The 21,371-nt window shown below is 36.9% G+C and overlaps 1 protein-coding gene across 1 annotated transcript; it reads right to left on the bottom strand.

The window, feature by feature from the left end:
• Positions 1-12,859: 12,859 nt before the first annotated feature.
• LOC149004514 (uncharacterized) lies at positions 12,860-13,264 on the bottom strand. The gene has a single exon (XM_089135672.1). The coding sequence runs from the start codon at positions 13,262-13,264 to the stop codon at positions 12,860-12,862; it is 405 nt and encodes a 134-aa protein (XP_088991798.1).
• Between the last annotated feature and the right edge of the window lie 8,107 nt (positions 13,265-21,371).

Below are 21,371 nucleotides of genomic sequence, written 5' to 3'. Positions count from 1 at the left end.
TTGACATTGAAGTGATCATAAAAATCATTACACTAGGAACCTTTTTGCCTTAATTCATCCAACAATATAATTGGAGCTATCAAGATAATTTCTCTAGTGCTTGAAACTTTTGTCTTAGGCTGAGGAGTTTTTAGTCAGGTAGATGTTAGGCATAATGTTCTGGTTAAGAAAAATTTGAAGGTCCAAAATACTCTGTTTAGTCATTATGACATCTGCATCTCAATTTTTTCTTTTTTTTGAGTAATGAGCATCTCAATTAATACTATATATGAGAGATGAATATTCATTTTTTCCCCGTTTATTGACTCTGGATCTTCTACTTGTGCTTTTTTCACATTCTTTAATCATACATTTAGAAGGAAGTTTATTTCTGATCACTAACAAATTTGATCAAAGGTGAGCCCTCTTCTAAATACTTTTGCTGACCTTATGCAAAACTTGTTCTAGTATTTTAACCTTTTGGATTCCCACCATTTCTCCCCTCTTGTTGATCTTTCATTATTGAAAATTTCACTGTCACTCCCTCTTTAGAAGAAATAAAAAAGGTGGTGTTCTCCTTTGGGCCATATAAAGCGTCAAGGGTGGATGGTTTCAACTTTCAATGCTTTCTTCTTTCAAAAAAAATTGGGAGTTAATCCATCTCGATCTGTTGAATTTTTGTTTCTTCCTTCTTCTCCTCTGCTACCTTACCCTAGGATACAAACCACACTTTGCTTGCTTTCATTCCCAAAGATAATGCAACTTCAGTTTCTAATTAAAGATCAATCAATTTGTGCAATGCTTCCTACAAAATCCTAACCAAAATTCTTGCCCAAAGACTCAAACCCATCTTACCCTCAATCATCTTTCCTTTACAAGGAGCTTTTGTCTCTAATCGACAGATTGCTTAAAACATCTTTTTGGCTCATGAAATTTTTCACTGCATGAGCAAGACTAAGGGCAAGCTTGGTTATGTAGCCTTAAAATTGAATATGTCAAAAGCCTACGATAGGGTGGAGTGGTAGATAATTGGTGACCTCTTATCCTTCTTAGGGTTCAATCTAGCACTAGTGCAAGTTAGTTTGTGAACACATTAGTACAACATCCTTTTTGGTCAAGATAAATGGATGCCCGTACAATTTGTTAAGTGCTACTAGGGAACTGCGACAAAGTTGTCCACTCAACCCTTACCTGTTCCTCCTCATCATAGAAATTTTGTCTAGACTCCTCAATGAAAACAAGACCATGTATATGTTCAAGGGTATCAAAATTGCAGGGGAAGCACCAGAGATCTCCCACTTGTTCTTCACTGATGACACCCTTCTCTTCTGCTGAGCTGAGAAAGAGGAAAGAGGACATATTAACAATCAAAGTTGCCCTTGAACTCTTCTCGGATTTGATAGGACAATAAGTCAATTTTGAAAAAATTGGAGCTTTCTTTAGTCGCAATGTGGATCACCATCTGCAGTCACAGATCCTGTCAACTTTGGCATGATTGAGATGAAGAAAGATGTTGTGTACCTTGGCACCACAATCTTTCAAGGATAGAAAAGAACAAAAAACCTAAGCTTCTTATTAAATAAAATAAAAAACCGCTTTGCAAATTGGAAGGCTTCAATTTTTTCTTTTGCTGGTAGAGAAATCCTCATTAAATCAGTTCTACAACCCATATCTCTCTACCAGATGCAATGTTTTCGTTTCCCTCTCACTTTATGCAAACAAATTGATTCCCTATGCCAAATGTTTTGGCTAGGTAACCTAGTCAAGAGTAAGCTTGTCCTCATTCCTTGAGACGAATGTTGTAGACCAAAGTAATAGGGTGGTCTAGGTTTCAAGAAAATGGAGAACATAAATACTACTCTTCTACTAAAGCAGGGCTGGAAGCTAATTGGTAACCCAAATTCCTTATGGGCTGAAACTCTGAAGGCTAAGTATTTCCCCCATTGCAGCATCTTCAATCCCAAAGTTAGGAAGAAAAAAAAAAAAAAAAAAAAGGGGGATCTTGGCCCGGAAAAGTATGTGCAACATTATCCCTAATATGGAAAGTATGGTTAGAAGACAAGTGATTAATGGTTATGATACATCATTTTTGGTTTGATCCATGACTACCCAACTCAAAAATTGTTAAGAAAATCCAAGCATTGGAATATGGTCACCAAACACCACAATGGCAGAAATGGTGCTCAACAGTCAAACTAACAAGGAGTATCTTTCCAACTTTAATCTCTTAAATTCTTTGTGTGATCATTTACTTTATAATCCCTCTAACGATGCGTGAGTGTCTCTTCTTTCAACAAATGGTGAGTTCTCTCAAAGTTGGAGGGACACACGTTGATGAAAAACAAATACCCCATATCTAACAACATTTTCACTCTGTGGTGAAAATTTTTCTGGAAGTTACCACTACATCCAAAATTTAAATATTTCTTTTAGCATCTCGTGAATACAGGGGTACTAGTTAGATCTACTTTATCTCAATGGACGAAGATGCACAATTTATGTGAACTATGCGGAGATAAAACATAAACTCTCTGGCATGTATTCATATTATGAGAATGGACAGAGAATTTGGGCGGTAGGACCACCAAGACTCAGAACGGAACTCTTTTCCCATGAGTCAATCTTAAACCTATGCAATTATTTTCTTGTTAACTTTGGACTTGATGGACAAACAACCCAGTGGTCCCCCCCCCCCCCCCCGGCCGGCCCTGTAATTGTCATAACATGCTATTATGTTTGGAGGGAAAGAAATTTGGTGATTTTCACCAAAAATAAACCCAATCCCCATAAGTTGTTACTCTATATAAATAAATGTCTATGCATTGGCTAATGAATCACCAAAAATATGTTTTTGTAAACATCAGTAACATTTTTCTACAATTCACTCACCTCTTTTATTATGTGCAAAGGTTTATAACGAACTCTTAAATAGTACTAGCTGGAGTTTTGGGCTGATAGAAGTTGGGAAAATGAAATTTCTTTTAATAGGGACATTGGCTCATGGAAAGGCTACGGAAGCAATGCTAATGGCAATCTTGGAAGGAGTGCACCAATGTTCAAGGCATAACAAACAATTCAGATTAGTTTGGTGCAATGAATCATTAGCAATTATCAATTAACAAAAGCCTATTGGCTGCTTCATTTAATTCCAACACTAGTGGACTTAAAGACAAAATTAACTTCAATCAGTTTTTGTAACGTAAAATCCCTCACCCTCCTTAGAACCTTCATCAATATTGCTCTTGAAGTAGCTACTAACTGCAGTACTAGCAGGTATATACTTAGTAGTAAGGACCAAACAAATAGTGTAGCACTAGAAAATAGATACACCTGCTTTGATAGATGTTAATGTTTATTTTCCTTTTCTCATCAAAAAAAAATTTGTGATGGTGAGATATGAGAAGAACACTATAGAAGATCCCAACTCAATTAAGGAATTCTCATTTGGTGCAGCTGATCCTTTAAGCTCAAAAAAAATGGTAAAAATATTTAAGAGATAGAATAATAATTTGAATTAGATCGTGCTACTATGAAATCCAATGGTGCTTTCATAGCAGTCCAAGGGGTTGATTTACTTTTGGGCATGTTTCTTTGGCTTTGCTCTTCTTTTTCGGACACATTTGGCATGGTGCTAGAACCTTGTTCAGAGACGTTTTTGCTGGGATTGACTCAGATTTGGATGCTCAAATAGAATTTGGAGCATTCCAAAAACTTGGAGATCCAACTACAAGGAGACAAGCAATCTGATATGGCATTGCTCTAGTAAGTATATAAAGCAGCTTATATTGAGATTAGGCTTGATCGGTTCTAATTTGAGTTACCTGTTAACCCATTTCTTTTTCCAAACACCCCACCCCCTGCCCTGTTTCTTCTTCTTCCTTTTCTCTCTCTCTCTTTTGCTTTTCCCCTCCCTCTTCACCTAGGTTTGAACTGTATTATGGTTTGAACTATTTGGGTTTCAAACAAGTTAAAGGAAGGTTATTTTCATATTGTAGAAAGAAAGATGATTGCATCAACTGTGGATGACTTACCCAAACAATCATATAATAGAAGATCACACGTTGCAATCATTTCTTATCCACTGAATGTATTTACGTACATCACTACCTAAAACCTTTACTCTTTTTTCCCCTGTATCTGATTTCTCATGATGGGTGTATCTATGGGATGATATAATCATTTTTTTTGTCACATAACAAAATCCATGTAAATCAAGAAGATGACCCACGAGTGATACTGAAGGTTACCAAATTTGAACAGTAATCTAATCATTAGAAGATACAAATCATAGATTTTTGACAAAATAGTACAATATAGAGATGTACTGAAGTCTATAATATTAGCCTTTTTGGGTAGATATGTATATCAGATTAAGCTTGTGGAGCTGTAAAGTGTACCTAAATTGATGAGTTCCCCTGTGACTTGAGCACATTATTCATGTCATGTCATTGTCCAGTTATGCTAATTATTTTAGGGCCTGTTTGGTTACACTGAGTCTTGAGATTTCAAATATCTAGAGATTTCAAAATCAGATTTCAAATCTGTGGAGTCATAATTTATGAAATTAACTATTTGATTAATCGAATATGTGGAATGAAATATGTGGATTCATCTATGATTTTTGTGAATGTGCAAATGTTCAGCATTTTTATAGTAGAAATGAAATCTCTAGATTTCACCACATACCCATAAATCTACAGATTCACGTTTTTAGTGTAAAAAATGAATCTCTAGATTTCATGAATCTAAAGATTTTCACAACCAAACGGGTATAAATCTTGCATTCATGAATCCAGAGATTTCAAATCCCTAGATTCATGTTACCAAACAGGCCCTAAAGGAATTAATCAAATAAATCAATAGGGATTCTTTTGTTAGATATTTAAAACTCCTATATTGTTATATACATAAGTTGTCAGTTGACAAAAAAAAATCTCTTTTTTCATCATAAATTTGGTTAAGTTTGAAATAAAAACATGCATTTAATTTTTTTAAATTCATCCTTGAATTTAATTTTGAATTTAATCAAATCCTAACTAGTATATATTAATATCATTCCTTATCTCAAAATAAGATAATACATATTAGAGTTCTTTACAAGTTGCACACTTTAGTGGAACTTAAACTCTAGGAATCACACTTTAGTGCCCTAAATTATAGATTACACACTCTTAAAATTACAAGTTGGATATTTTTAACATTTTATCTAAGATTCTGTTAACTCATGAGTGAAATATCCATATTACCTTTATTAAAGTCAAATGATATAATTACTCTATTTAAACTCTTTCATACCCTTTAGATGAAGGGAGATCTTCTACCTATACCTTGCTGAAAACCTCCCACGTTCATAGGAAATTACCACACCATTGTCAGAAAACCCCATCGTCCCCAACTGGGGAAAAAAAAAAAAAAAAAAAATTCTTTTCTCTCTAATATCTTTTCCTGACCAAAACTATCGATGAAATTTTGGATAGAGCTTCAATGTTGCTCATTAATTGCGCAGCTCAATTAATGAGCAACATTGAGCTACGTACGGTGAGGATGGAATTAGTGGTCAAGGTCAAAATCTCAACCATTCGTTTCGTATTTTTTCTATTTTATTATTGTATATAATTTTTCTAACCATACCTACTTGTAATAAAAACAAATGTAAAATGAGTGGTCAAGATTTCGACCTCGACTACTTAGTTCGATCATGGCCGTACAAAGCTCGTTGTTGTGCATCACATTTAATGCGCAGCACGGAAGTTGAACCCTTAAATCTGTGCTTGGTCCAAACGTCCGCCGGCTAGAGGGCTTGAAGTTGATTCAAAGAAGAAAGCTTTCTTCATTTCTTTTCTCCAGTTTCTATTAGTCACAAAACTAGCTGTTAGGTCTCTCATCAATTGTTCCTGTGAAAATTTCATAAAAAAAACTTGGAGAAAGAAAGATTCTAATGAAAATTCGGGAAGATTTGAAGCCAATTCTTCCATTTTTACGTTTGATGCTTCGATCTTCATCTTTGCTCTAGCCTTCTCAAGTTGTTGGTACTTAAAGCTCTTTCTAGAGGACCTGAACACATCAGGGTAGATTCTAGAGAGGTCTTATCCTTGTCATCTCTGATCTCCAAAACTCTGTTGTCAATCAAAGGTTATGCTCTTTTCTTAGACAAGGTATTCAATTATTCGTTTCATGGTTAATAAATAATTGTACATTGCTTGTCAGAGAGAAAGATATTTTTTCTGCAGGGGATGGTAGGATTTTTTGGGCAAAGGTGGGCAATTTCCGACAAAGTATAGGTAGAAGGTGGTTGAAGGTAGACTTCACCCACTATGGATTGGGTATGGGAGGTTTTAAATAGGGTAGTTATATCATTTGACTTTAACAAGGATAATATCAAGGTCCGAAATTTTGTTGATATATGGCCATGTTTCGGCTAGATTTTGACCCCCCATTTCGAGGAGTATTTTAGGTCATGTTGGGCCCAAATTTGGTGTATGCTATAATTTGATGCCAACAAACACATTGAAATTTTTTATTTTGCCTAAAATCTCACCCAAATTAGTGTTCTCGATCGGCACATACTTGACTGTATACGAGTAGAACTGGAATTCTAAACATTATTTTAAACAATTAAATTAAAATAAAATGCACAAAGGACAATAAAAATTCTTATAAAATATTATTATACAAATACAATTAAGTATATACTGTGCTAGCACCACCTATATCATATCAATACCAAGTAGTATGCCTTAATGGATCCATTTGTTGTGTGTCTAGTGATCTCATGCTACGAGGCTCATAGGCTAGAAGTATGAGCTTCTCCTCCATTATTTTTTTAAAGTCACTCCATGTCATTTCATGTTGATGGTTATTAACGTACAAAGAAACTAGAGCTTTGTAATTGGTGTCATCTATGGATGCAAAACTATTCCTATTATGAGGGTAATGTGAATAGAGATATGGAAGAGAATCAAGAAGCCCTGTTGGGTGTGATGGTGCCGGTGTTGGTTCATATGATGGTATGCTTACTTCATCCCGTATTGGTATACTGCCTCCAACATACCAGTTGTCCCCAAGCCACTGGGAGGGATAATCAGGACACTCCGATGACCCCAACCATCATAACCCCCCATAAGTAGATGTGGAGCCTTTAGAGTCATTCAAGCTCATGGATGATCCATCATTATACCTATAGAAGTGCGAACTCCTAAAAGACGGGTATGTACCATCGTGTCCATGAGTGGAAGGGACACATAACCATAAGCCCCATAGCCATAAGCATATGTAGAGCCTACGGACTCCTCCAAGCTCATGGACCCCATTGTTCTTGACAAGTTGTCCATCGAATCAAAATGGTCGTATGAGCCATACAATATTGTATCGTCACTATAACCATAGCCATGCATGTGTTGCTGCTCCCCCCATGACCCTCCCCCCTCCTTGGCCGAGTGTAGCACATAGGACGACCACGATGAAGCTCACCACCATGATCGTTATCCTGGGTGGCATGCATGTACAGGAGCGATTACATGGTCTTGTTGTGTCTTTAATAATGGAACATGTAATCGCTCCTGTACTCCACCACCACCAAGACCATCGTCGTCATCATCATCCCTCCAAGTCTAACTAGAATTGGGAGCAAAGGTGTCATTTGGGTCATCCTTGTGCGTGCCAGGCTCCACCATCCAATCCTCATACGCAGTGGCGGCAGCTGCCTGTGCATGTGCTTGCCCTCTCGAGATGCCATGTACTTATCTACATCAACTCCCATAGCTTGAGAAATGAGTGGTCTAGCCTACCTCCAGGCTGGTCTAACATCGGCTCACCCCTGTCCAACAACCAATCAGTGAGGGGATGCTGCTCATCTGCAGTGACCTCAAAGATATCTTCGAGTTGGATGTCCCCATCCATGTCACGGTTAGCATGTATCCTGGCATGCTCTATCTACAACCTCATTTTGAGTGGCAATACACGAGGTCATTCAGGCACCGACTTTCCCTACCTGTTCCTTATCTTGGAGTGAATCATGCCAAATGTACTCCAATTCATCTCACACCCAGAGGTAGAGCAAGTCTAGGAGATTATCTTCACTGCCACTCTCTAGAGGTTCTCTGCATCGCCCCTATACAAAACCCACCACTCAATTATATTATCACAAATACATTAAGTTCGCACTTAAATTCTTAAGAAAAAAATCCTACTTATTTAGGTGTAAGATGTAGTGCATCTAACTTTGATCATAATTTTGTTTATTATATACAGTAGCAACTAAACAAAAAACCCCAAGTGCATCTCTAAACGTCTTTATCTACAATCATTTGTATTGATAATTCTTTCAAAAATAAAAAGCAAATACTAAGTTCTAAATCCCTGATATCTCACTTCCATGTGGTAATTTGACTGGACCCTTGGGTTTGGCTCCAACTTCAAAATAACTTGCATAACGACATTGAGTAGGTCTGACTTTAACCCCATTTTCGCTATACTAATATTTGGGATTGAGATAATAGGCTACACAATTCACAAACTCATAGTTAGAGACTTAGACTTTTCATTGAATGAATTCCTAATATCCACTACAATATAAATTAATAAGCCACACTAATTACTTACCCCTATGCATCGGATGCATGAGATGAACTATCCATCAAGCGTGCAGAATATTCAAGTAAGCAGTGTGACCATTGGAGTTTGCTCTTTGTATGGCTATCTTCATACGCTCAAGGGCTACATAAAGGTGGGGCATAGTGGGCCCTCTCAGGGAGAAGTCAACCATACGCAAAACCTTGATTATGGGCTTCAAGGTCTCCAGCACAATAGTCACATTCCTACAAAACTCATCAGATGAGATTGTCGTATGTGTTGTGCGCCCACTATTTGTATTGAATTATCACAAACACATTAAGTTAGTAATAGATACCATATATTAGTATTCATAGTATTCATAATATAAATGTATAAGAACTTGCTAAAGGAAATAGTAGAGAAAAAAAGAATACTTGGATCCAACCCAAGAAAACTACTCCTCTGATGCAAATATAGCTCTAAGGCCCGCCTTCTTCTCCTGGATACTGCTAAGGGCAACAAATTCTTGGCGAATCTCGTTAGTTTGGGTAGCATTAACTCACCCTCGCATGCTTGCCTCATCATATCCAGAACAACGCTATGATTATAGATGAAATTAGTTACATGTTTAGCCCTCTCCACTATGATCTGGATAATATTGATCTTACCGATGTCCTTTAACACGAGGTCAATACAGAGCTGTGCAGGGTGTCCAATAAAGATTATACCCAGGTGTATTCATCTGTACATCACCTACCTTCTTGAAGTTGGAGCCATTGTCGGTGACAATTTGCACCATATTATTCTTCCCAACCTCATCAATAACATTCTGCAAGAGTCCAAGAATATATTTGTAGTCTTTTGTTTGGCCAATAGCATCCATAGATTTAAAAGAAAAATGGTTCTCCTATCACAATACACCATAAAGTTGATGATAGACTTTCCTGTTAGACCGGTCCATCCATCACACATAATGATACATCCATATCACCCCCACATGGATCTCAAACCACCAATGTATTCCTGCAACTCCCTCCTCCTCCTCAATCTATAAGGTGGTTATCACCTCTCTAGGGGTGGGACCAGCATATACCAGGACCTACCTCTGCAACAATGTCAATCATATTCTTGTAATACGGACCATGTGCTGTGTTTGCTGGAATAAAACTATAATACATCCACTTTGCCACTGCCTTCTTCACCTTCTTAGTCATCCCTTTCCATGCACTTGTAATCTTGGGCTACTTGGCCCCCTTCCTTCTGAAATTGTCAATATCCTGCTCTAGGATAGGATCCATCCTCTATGAATAGTCACGTGGTGCCAATGGATCTGCTGTAGGAGTGGCGCTCTGACTCTGTGATCAGATGAACATACCACGTATACCACCGTTGTCCCTAGATTTAGATGCTCCAGCCCCAGATCTAGATGCTCCAACCCCTGCAACCTTGAAGGGATCAGCTCCTGTAAATTTAGCTCTGGCCCTCTCTTGCTCCTAGTACTGCATCTCCCTACTCTTAGCCATCGCTCGTCTAATATCCCTTTCCTTCTGCTCTCTAATATGGACGGGATCAACATCCAAATCAAAATCTGAATCAACTCTATAAGATGACGAAGCCTGCACCACCTAGTCCAATGCAACATTCACCCTTCTCTTCTCCTATTTTTTCTTCCCCTTTGCTTTCTCCATCTCTCTTACTACCTTCACTATATCAGCATGCACCTCAGTGCACGTGGCCACATCCTTCAAACTACCAGTGATGTGAGCCTTAAATCTGTTAATGCCACCTAAGTTCAACTCCTTACCACATAAGTTGCATCTTGTCCTACTCTTGTTGCCATCAATAGCAACACAATTTGCCATGTCGAATCAACCCTCCCCTTCACTGCAACTCCTTGTGGTTGTCCCTGTCCCTGGCCTTATTGTCCTCCCTATAAACCTACTTTTCTCCCACTGTCAGACATGATAACTGTTGCATCGAAAATGATTGCATAAGCAATTAAACAATACTAAAATAATCTTCTCTACAAAATGAATATTTCAAATTTTTTCGACAAAATAAAAGGTTGTCATATCAAAATCAGCAATGAAACCACACAAGCAGCACTTGAAAATGCTTATTTAGCTATTCAATAATTTCTATAATTTTCAAAATCATTTCCCTTATTTTTGCCTAATTTTCTCTTTTTTCATAATTATTTAGATTTTATATGTTTTTTCAAGCACGATACAACACATATATCATGCAAAAATTAAACATTTTCAATGTAGAAAAATACAATTTTTTACGCCTGAAAATAAATAAATAAATTACTTAGCGAAATTTTTTTTCGAAACCGTGAGTTTGTAGATCGGCCTACGGTTTTCAACATATATTAATTTCATACCTATCCAAGAACATTATGGCATGCATTATGAAGGTGGAAAAAAAACATATTGGAGAATAATGATTACTTCTCAGATGAAAAAACTCCATAAAACTCTCAGATGTGTGAAATCCCACTTGAATGTCGCAAACAATGCTATACTCGTAGAAAATGAAGTAAGACTTACAACTATATGTTGAAGATCGAACGAAAATATAGCAAGAATGCAAGAAGTATGAGAGATAAAGTTTGGAGGAGCTCTAAAGAAGAGAGAGAAATTCAAGAAAAATCATGCATAATTCGTGAAAATTTTGGATTATATTGCAAAAAATATCGCCATTTTAAGCGATATCTCACGAATCTGAAACTCATCACGGGTTTCGGTTTGCCAACCACCAAACCGGCTGAAATTCGGCGATATGTTGCACCATGGATAATATGAACATCTCGCTTATGAGTTAATAGAATCTTGAATGTAATGTGTAAGAATGTGCCCTTGTAATTTTAGGAGTGTCCAATCTATAATTTAGAGCATTAAAGTATAGTACTCAGAGTTTAAGCACTACTAAAGTGTGTAACATATAACATATATATTAGTAGTAATACTATATATTAATCATTCCTTGTAAAAAAAAACTCTATATTAATATCATTTCCTATCTCAAAATAAGATAATTAAAGAAAGAAAGAGAGAATAACACCACATAAAGATTGGATAATGATAGGTCATGGAACTAAAGGGGCATTGAAGAACATGGGGTTTCCTTAAGTCAGGAGACAAGCCATTAAGAGTTTAGTCCAATACTAGCAGAGGCAGAAAAAAACGAAACCCTAGTAGAGGCGGAGAGGCTCGCCTGAATTTGAGTACTCTCCGCCTCCCTCGGTTTCTCTTCCACTTCCTCCGATCTCCTCTCCGTCTTAGATCTCCTCTCCACCTCCCGCCCCCTGTTCCTCTTCCACTCATCTGTCTCCGCCCCCCACCTCTGATCTCCGTCTCCTCTTTCGCCTTTCTGATATCCTTCTCCTTCTCGCCTCTTCGTCTCCGATCTCCTTCTCCTCTTTGGCATTTTTTTTTTTTTTTTGCTCGGACACCCAGATCTATAGCTTTTGGCTTCGACCTATTTGTGTTTCCGGCCGATCTCTCTCCCTGGTTGCAACACTTCTTTTTCCCTTTCTTTAGTTTTAAATAACGAATAATTTCTTTGGTTGCAGCGTTGGTGCACACCGCCGATTAACTCCAAAGCTGGATACAAGTTCTTCTGCGACAAGCTTGAACGCCTCTATGGTAGTGCCGGATGGCAGGTTCGACCCTCCTCCGCACTTTTGATGTTACCACTGCGACAACCGGACGACTTGTGTGTCCGCCCTTGAGGCGTGTTGTGTGTCCGTGTCCGCCCTTAAGGCATGTTGTCTTTCCGCCCTTGAGGCGTGTTATGTGTCCGCCTTTGAGGCGTGTATTTTGTTCCCCTATGTGGGTGCCGGTGTTTATTTGGTACTGCATTTGTTGCATCTTTCTTTCTAAGAGTATATTGGGCTTGACCCATCCCTTACTCAGGATGACCCTGTCTATTGCATGTATGACAGTTTGGTCGCTTTCCGCTCCTTGGTTCGGTTTGAACCTTGTGTTTTCATTCAGCTGTGTCTCTATACTTTTCTTTCTTTAATGAATGAAGTGTTGTTTACCAAAAAAAAAAGAGTGTAGTCCAATCAAAAATATATGAAAGAAACATAAACGGGTGCCTAGCTTGTTGTATGAGATTCTTAGTATTGAGAGGCTCCTATTCCTTTCTAAAACTTTAACTTGATGGAATGACTATCACTCCAATTAATGTCTTGAAACACTACGTTTTCTTATATTTCAAACAATCAATTTAATTGAATATATTATTTATTTACAAATTAAAATGAAGATGCTCAAAAGCACCAAGTTTTCCTTATCTTTTTTTTTTGGTAACCCAACATTCATTCAAAGGCAATAGCCGAAGCACCCTGATTACATAGTTCAAGGAGCCAAGGAGAGGAAGATGGCCATGTAGTCCTGCCTCCAAGGGACAAGGCCTTCCTAGCTAGAGAATGAGCAACAAGGTTCACTTCTCTAGAACAATACACAAAAGAACACCGATGAAAGTGGTGTATTACATAGTTGATATCTCTTACAATTGATTGCACCTCAGCAGAACCATTCCCACACCCGCCATTGAGCCAATCCACCAATGTAGCATTATCCGACCTAATATGCACGCTGCCAATTCCTTCTATCACTGCCCATTGCATGGCAAGCAGTATAGCTAAACCCTCCCCAACCAAACTATCCGAAGCTATAATCGGTTCAGATACAGCATGTAGGATGTTGCTGTTGTGATCCATTACAATAAAGCCCGCACCTCCAGCATGACCCTTCAAAGGTACCAAGTTTTCCTTATCGATTAATGTAAAAAGGTATCTAAATCTTCAATTTAATCAAGGGAAGTATAGCTGACCATGATTAGACTTTTAAGATTGTTGAGTTGTGAAGATACACAATGCGTATTTGCATCGGATTTGGGACTAATCTCACTCTCACCTAATTTACCGAGTATAGTGCATTTAGAAAGCTTGGTATTAATACAAATATTTTTCAAAAAAATATTTAATGTTTAAGAATGTTGCCCACTCCCTTCTGCACAAAAAGAAAGAAGAACAAATTGCACTGGCATTCAAAATGGAGGCCTTAAAGCACTGACATCCCACTTTATGTTTAAAAAACACAAAGACCCCAAAATTAGATTTTTATTGGATATATTTATCAAATTTATCACTGAAAACAGTTAAGTTACTGTTTATTTTTAAAATTATCCCTATAATAAACAGTGTCTAAAAGGAATATACCTGGAAATGGATAACCGAAACCGCCCGAACGCACGATCGAGGGATCCGATCCGAAAACACGGAAAATACGACCGCCGCAAGCAACCGGAGGACGGAATTGCATCGGACGGAAATATCCGGATAAAATCCGGATAGAGTAAAGATAACATTCAAAAAGATGAAATCGGATCGGAACGGATTCGGTAATTGGAAATTAGAAATTTATAATAAAAATGTAAAAGGGACAATTATCAACAAAACGGATATTATCGGACGGATTATTATCGGAATCCGATAAAGTTTGGACGGATTCGGATGCCTCAAATTTTGCCGGATCGGATTCGGATTCGGATAGCGGTTGCAATCGGATTCGGTTGGTGTATCCCAATCCGGTCCGTTCGGCCTAGTTTTCAATGACAAATTTGACAAATTGGACAAATATATCCAATAAAAATCCAATTTTGGGGTATATGTGCCTTTTAAACATAAAATGAGATATCAGTGCTTTAAGGCCTCTATTTTGAGGGGCCAATGCAATTTGCTCAAAAAAAAATGTTATCCGCAACTATGTCCTTTTATCTCCATCTTTGTCTTTCATTTTAATTTATATTAATTTATTTAAATTTATATGCAAACACACTTGAAGGTACACCTTTTCTCTACAAAAATTTCTATTTCTTTTTCCACACTACAGGAGAAATACATTTGTTCATCCACTTGGGTAAAAGAAAGTTTCTCAAATTAATCTGATCAACCTAAACTCCCAGATTAATTGCAAGACTTTTCTACAACTGCCAATTTGAATCTTGGAAAATTTTATTTTATATTTTGTAGCAAACCCCAGCCAAACATGTACTTTGGAATGAACTGGAGCAAAGCACCAAAGTATTTAACAGAGAAAAAAATAATGTAATAAACCAAACATTCTAAGTACTTAAAAACACACTAAAGATCTCTAAGAGTAGAGACTGTTTGATGTGTGTTAAGAGTATTCTAGAAAGTGGTGGATTAGTTTTGGACATAAATACAAATTTAGGATGGGTGTGAAAGTAGTTTATGAATTTTTTTTCTTCTTTCAATTTGAATTAAAAAATTAATTCTTCTTTCACAGTTGGAGATAGAATATAGAATTTTTAATGTGTGAGTCTTCTTAATTGAACGTAAATTAATGTTAAGTCCCTTTAATGTAATAAATTACATCTGGGTCATATAACAATTAACACCGTTTGAGAGGTGTTAAGTTTATAGCATTTACACCGTTTGATGCCTTGAGTAGATGCCAGAGAACTACAACTTATTGGGTCTATAGTACAGGAGAAAAACTAGTGAGGAATTTTCATTTATGTGATACATGGGATTAAGTTTCAATTTTCAAAATTATAGTCTCTTCAGATATGTAGAACTCTCTTTCTCATTATTCTCTAAGATATCATTTCCTTGCTTTCAGATGTTCTTCAAATTTTTAGGAGCAATGGCTACAAATCTCATTCCTTATTGTTTTCTTGCTATATTCTCATAAATTGATTGAAACTTTTTCGGAGCATCAAATCTAAATTACGTCAATTTGTCAAATAATTTATATAACTAAAAACCGAAAATTTCACCAGAATATTCAGGATTTCTTCTTCTCTTTCAAGAAATTTTCGATTTATTTACCATGAAGGGTGGCAGCTGTGGGTGGAGGGGGTATTTTAATAATTTTACAAACTTAACACATGTCAACCGTTTATATTACAGGACTTAAATGTAGTTTACTGTATTAAGAAGACCCAAAATCAGTTTATGTGCTATTAAGAAAACCCACAAATAAAAAACTCTAGAACAACTTGGTTCGCTTAAGCAAGGTTCTGGTATCGAATCCTTGTGGATGCAAAAAATCCCCGTTGGGAGACTCACCCACCACAGCCAGGTGTGCTACGCGGGTCGAACCACCGGTTTATAAACCGGGTAAGCAAACCCCCCAAAAAAAAAAAAAAAAAACTCTAGAACATAAATATTATTATTACTAATCGTATTCATAAAGGGGGGATGAGAATCTCCCATCTTATGTTCGCTGATGATGTAGTTCTTTTTGCAGAAGCTTCCCTAGAGCAAATTAACATTGTGAAGGAATGCTTGGATAAATTTTGCAATGCATCGGGAAGCAAAGTGAGCACAGAGAAAACCCATATTTTCTTCTCCAAAAATGTAGAGAGCCAGAGAGCAAAGGAGATTGCACAAAGAAGCGTCTTTACCATGACAGATGATTTGGGTAGATATCTAGGGGTACCTATTCACTATAAAAGAGACAAGAAAGGTAGTTATCAATATATTATTAACAAGGTATCAGATCGGCTCTCCAGTTGGAAAGCTTCTTCGCTTTTCCTAGCGGGACAAATTGTCCTGGCAAAATCAGTTGTAATGACTATACCTTACTACTCGATGCAGACAGCTTTGATTCTAAAAGGGATCCTTGGTGAAGTTGAAAAACTAACTTGAGCCTTTATATGGGGCGAGTCAAATCAGGAAAAAAAAAAGAGCACATCTTGTGAGCTGGAATGAGATTTGTAGACCGAAGGTGGAAGGCGGTTTAGGCTTTAGGAAGCTTCGGGTGATGAATGAAGCCTTTATCATGAATCTCGCTTGAGGGGTTAAAAAGCAAAACTCACTTTGGTCAGTAGTTCTTCAAGATAAATATGGATCAAAAAGGCGTAAACATCCCTTTAAAGCAACCTCTCCTGATTCTCCATTGTGGCGAGCTATCTGCAGAGTTGAAAATAGAATGAAAGAGTTTTGCAAAATAAAGATTGGAGATGGAAGGAACACTTATTTCTGGAGGGACAACTGGTTAGATATAGAAGGTAATTTGGAAGACCATGTGATTTCTCCAATTCCCAGTCAGTGGCAGTGGGAAGTCGTTAACCAATACTTGGAAAGTAATGGCATGGAATGGACAACAAAAATTGAGGGATACCTCCCTACAGAAATCTGCACCAAACTGAAGGATGTCCCACTTCCCTCTAGTAACAATGGATCTGATGTGATGTCTTGGATCCCATCCACTGAAGGTATTTTTTCGATACACTCTGCATATGAGACATTGATAAAGAACGAACCAGCTGTAGATACGGGAATATTCGATGAAAAATTTTGGAATACTTCTTGGAAACTTCATCTTCCAAACCGATTTTGCAGTTTCTTTTGGCTAGTTGTAAAGAATAGGTTGATGACTAATGCTAGAAAGCACCATTTGCATCTTCAAGATAATGATAAATGCAATCTTTGCATGACAGAGGTGGAAGATGTATTACATGTATTTAGGGATTGGTGCTTTGCAAGAAGCATTTGGAAACGTATGGTTAAACCACGAAATCAAATATGGTTTTTTAGGTGCGAAAAGCAGGAATGGATCTATGCCAATATCGGTGGGTTTGCTGCCAAATGGAACAACGATTGGCCTGAGCGATTTGTGTGTACACTACAATTTCTCTGGGGATGGCGAAATCGAGATATCCATGAGGTAGATTTTTCCAGACCAGGGAATGGTATGCTCATTATCGAAAAATTTTATCGAGCCAATAAGGAAGCTTGGACAACATGCCGAAGCCCTGTTCTTGATCCAAGTAAAGAATTGGAAGTTTTAGGGTGGACATGCCCTAGAAGAGGATGGTTTAAGTGCAACACGGATGCTGCCGTGAAAGTGAAGGAATGCTACGCTCAATTAGCTGGGGTGATTCGGGATCAAGAAGGCATGTTCAGAGGAGGATTTGCTATCAAGATTCCTCTATGCCATGTAGTAGAGGCGGAACTGCGTGCAATCAAAGAAGGGGTAAAGATAGCGTTGGATATGGGAGCATGGCCAATCCAAATAGAATCAGACTCGCTGAAGGCCATAAGGTTACTGGAACCAGAAGTTAACGAGCAAGGATCGATGGGAAGATTAGTTGCTGAAATTCGAAGCCTATATGCTTCTCGAGGCCATGTTAGATTTAGTCATGTGAGGCGTCAAAATAACAAGGCTGCTGATTGGTTGTCTAAGAGGCGGCTAATTGGAAGAGATGATCTGGTCTTTTTCAATGATCCCCCGCAAGAAATGACAGACATCCTTAGAGAGGATTGTCTCAAGAGTTGTGCTCTAGTTTGATTTGTTTTGTTTTTTGGGTCTTTTGACCCCGTTTTGTAACCATATATATATGATCTTATAATTGGATTCCAATAGCAAAATAGTTTGAATCCATTCCTAACCAATGAATTAAATCTTTATAATGAGGAGGTTTTCTCTTCAACATATGAAAAGATTATATCTTTTAAATTTATCTATAATAATTCTGAATTATTGTAAAAGGGAATTCTTAACTTCAAGATTTTTGTAATTCGTATCAATTTATCATTTATGATACTCTATTAAATTAAATTTGTCAAGTCAAGTGATTTAGATTTTCAAGCCCTTTCTTATCCAAAATGTCTTACTAAAACCTTCTAGATGGTGAATAGAAATCAAAATATCGGAAAACACTAGAAAGTTGATAATCAGTTGCATCGCTATTATAAACTTTTTAACACTTCTACAAAAAACAGAACTCTTTAATACCCCAATTTAAACTTGTCGTATAGGACTGAATTCATAAATTAAAATTTCATAAATAATTATAAGGAGAATTTTTTTTTTTATCTCCAAACTCCAAAGAAAAGAAAAGTAAGGTACTCAATGAACTCCCATAGAGAATTGCACCAATAACATGCAGTCAAATAGTTTAAAATATAGAAACGCAATAAATATAGAAACACAATAAAGACATTTTTTATGTGAAGAAAAATTATTATGAAAACACCTTATAGGGTGCTCATGAATTATTTTTTATACGTTCAGTGTTTCCATGTCTAAGGAACATGATAATTAGATCTGTGGGCAATGGAGAAAACACTTTCTTTTGGTTTGATCCCTGGATAACAAATAAGGATGATCATGTAGTTGGAGAATTTAACCCATATTTTGCTCCAGATAAAGTCACTTTTGCAGAAGTCACAAGGTTGAGAGATAGATATGATACTGAAATCTCACTCACTTTTTGTCATTTAATTGCTTCTGCTATAAATAATGTTAGGATTTCTGATGATCAGGACACTTGGAGATTAAGTTTTTCTTCATCTCCCTTGTTGACCACCAAGTTAGCCTGTCAATACTTGTCTATCAATTATGCTCATTTGAATGATTATAATATGCATAGAAGATGGTGGTTATTTTTGTGGAAACTAAAAATACATCCAAAATTCATTATGTTTTTCTGGCGTCTTCTCCATGCAGGCATCCCAGTTAACACAATACTCGCCAGGTGGAATCCAAATTCAGATTGTTGTGTGCTTTGTGGTGATAGCAACGAATCGAGTTGGCATCTTTTCTTCAATTGCGAATGGACGCGGAGGATCTGGGCAATATGACCATTAGGACTAAGATTTGAGTTGTTGCCTTTTGATAATATCTTTGCTTTCATTTTAGACTTGTTCAATAACCATTCAGTGGAAAGACCAATGCTACGATGGATTATCTTTGTTATCATCATCACTTGTTATAGTGTGTGGCAAATACGTAATGAAATAAGAGTTAGAAAGGATAAGCCTAATCCGGAGCGAGTGATGAAATTTGTTAATTCTTGGTGTCAAGAATTAAATTTAAAACCACTTGGAATGTTGAGCATTGATTCCCCAAGGGGCCAACAAGTAGATAACTGTAATATATTACTCTCCACAATGCAGAATTCAGTACCTCAAAAACTTACTATATTATACTGTGCAAGGATGTGCAACAATCGACGAAGGAAGTAGGATACTGCTGGGGAATAACACATCAAGGGGAACTTCTATATTGCTCAAGAGGTAAAAAAGGAGGTACAACAACAACTACAACATTGGCAGAAGGATTGGCAAGTGGAATACGATGGGCTGATAACAATTATCTGAGAATCAACCAAATATGGACGAACTGCAAACAAATCAAAGAATTTCTACCAACACCACACATGTGCCATGGCCTATTGAAGCTGTCCAGGACCTCCTTTTCATTACAACAAGAATAGAGGAGATCCCTATTGTGTTCTTTGAAGATCAAGAAATTCTGAAAATTGCCTCTAAGTTAGCAGAATTGGCAATAAACGAACAGGAATCAAGGGTGTGGACTAAGTGAAAGGACAAAGACTGGAAAGAGAAAACTAAATCTATCTCTTCATGATTATTGTATCTGTTTTTTATCAACAGAAAAAATATTTTATTTTTTATTGAAAGATAATAATATATTACTCTTAATTTTATTGAATATAACAATATATTACTCTTAATTTTATGTGAATATTATTATGAAAACACCTCTTATAGGCTGCTCAAGAATTATTTTTTATTAAATATAACAATATGTTACTCTTAATTTTATGTAATATATTAACCTATCTTCGTGCCTACTAGCAGTGAAATTAAATATTATAATTAACACTAAAATAAGGAAGTATATTCAAAGAGATGTACTAATTAATTTAAATATGTAATTAAGTGTATTTTAAATAAGGTTTAAAATATAGTGTTGGTGGTTCTAAAAAAGATATATTATTTTGTATCAAGTGTTGTATTGCATCGGTCACTGCATTTTAATGCAATTCAATAAAGAAGGAAAAAGAGACGACACCCCCGGCCGAAGCCCGGAACAGAGGGAGGGGGGGGGGGGGGGGGGGCCCCCCCCCCCCCCGGGGGGGTGGGGGGGGGGGGGGGTTAAAAAAAAAAAAAAAAAAAAAAAAAAGTAAAGAGATGTATTGATATTGATATGTATCGTATTAATTGTATAAAAATATATATGTCAGTAATATTTAAATTTTTATATTTTTAAAAATAAAAAATTTTCTATTTTTCAAAACTACCAAATTTAAATAAAAAATTGGGATATTTAGAAGTTTCCTTCAACGGGTACTACCTATAAGCTGGACAGTGGCAGCGTGGAATAAAAATAAAGTAGAAGAAACGGTAGAGACACGTGTGGCCAGCTGTTCTTAACCCACTTAACTCATTTTCCGAAGAGATTGCTTCACTATTTTAATAATTATTAATACTTATATACTAATAAATTATTTTTCAAAACTATTAAATTAATTAATTAATTATATGAATTCGAGATAATTATGGGGCTACGTCATGACGTCGGTCGAGCGGTCAAGTAGGAGAGCAGCACGTGAGCCTCACATGGATCGTGGCCTTGTGTCAGGTGACGGCGATGATCTCGCCGGCACGGAACGAGAAAAGGAATCAAGACAATACCCTTCTCATCGTTTAATATTGCGAAAATGCCACTTTCCTTGACACGATTTCACCACTGAAACCAAGATTCCTTTCCTGACAAAAGCTGATAGACTCACGTGGACCTTTTCAGTATGGGCCTCCATCCTGACCGCGCAGAGAAATCTCATAGGTGACGCGAGAGTGGTACAGATGTAAATTATTCGAATATTAGGGACTTTTGCGGAGAAGCATATAATTACTGGCCCCCAGTGGTCTAATTTAACGGAATTAACTGTAAGTAGTTGCCGTCAAACTAAAAGACGAAATTTCTCTTACAATTGCAGTACCAATGTAATCATGAACTCAAGCTACAATAATTTTCTACAAATTA

This window comes from Hakea prostrata, chromosome 9 (genome assembly GCF_041222555.1).
Source record: "Hakea prostrata isolate BN-2017 chromosome 9, UWA_Hpros_2, whole genome shotgun sequence".
Classification (NCBI taxonomy): Eukaryota; Viridiplantae; Streptophyta; class Magnoliopsida; order Proteales; family Proteaceae; genus Hakea; species Hakea prostrata.
Note: the sequence above shows the minus strand (reverse complement) of the source record. Positions and strands in the feature narration are given on the sequence as shown.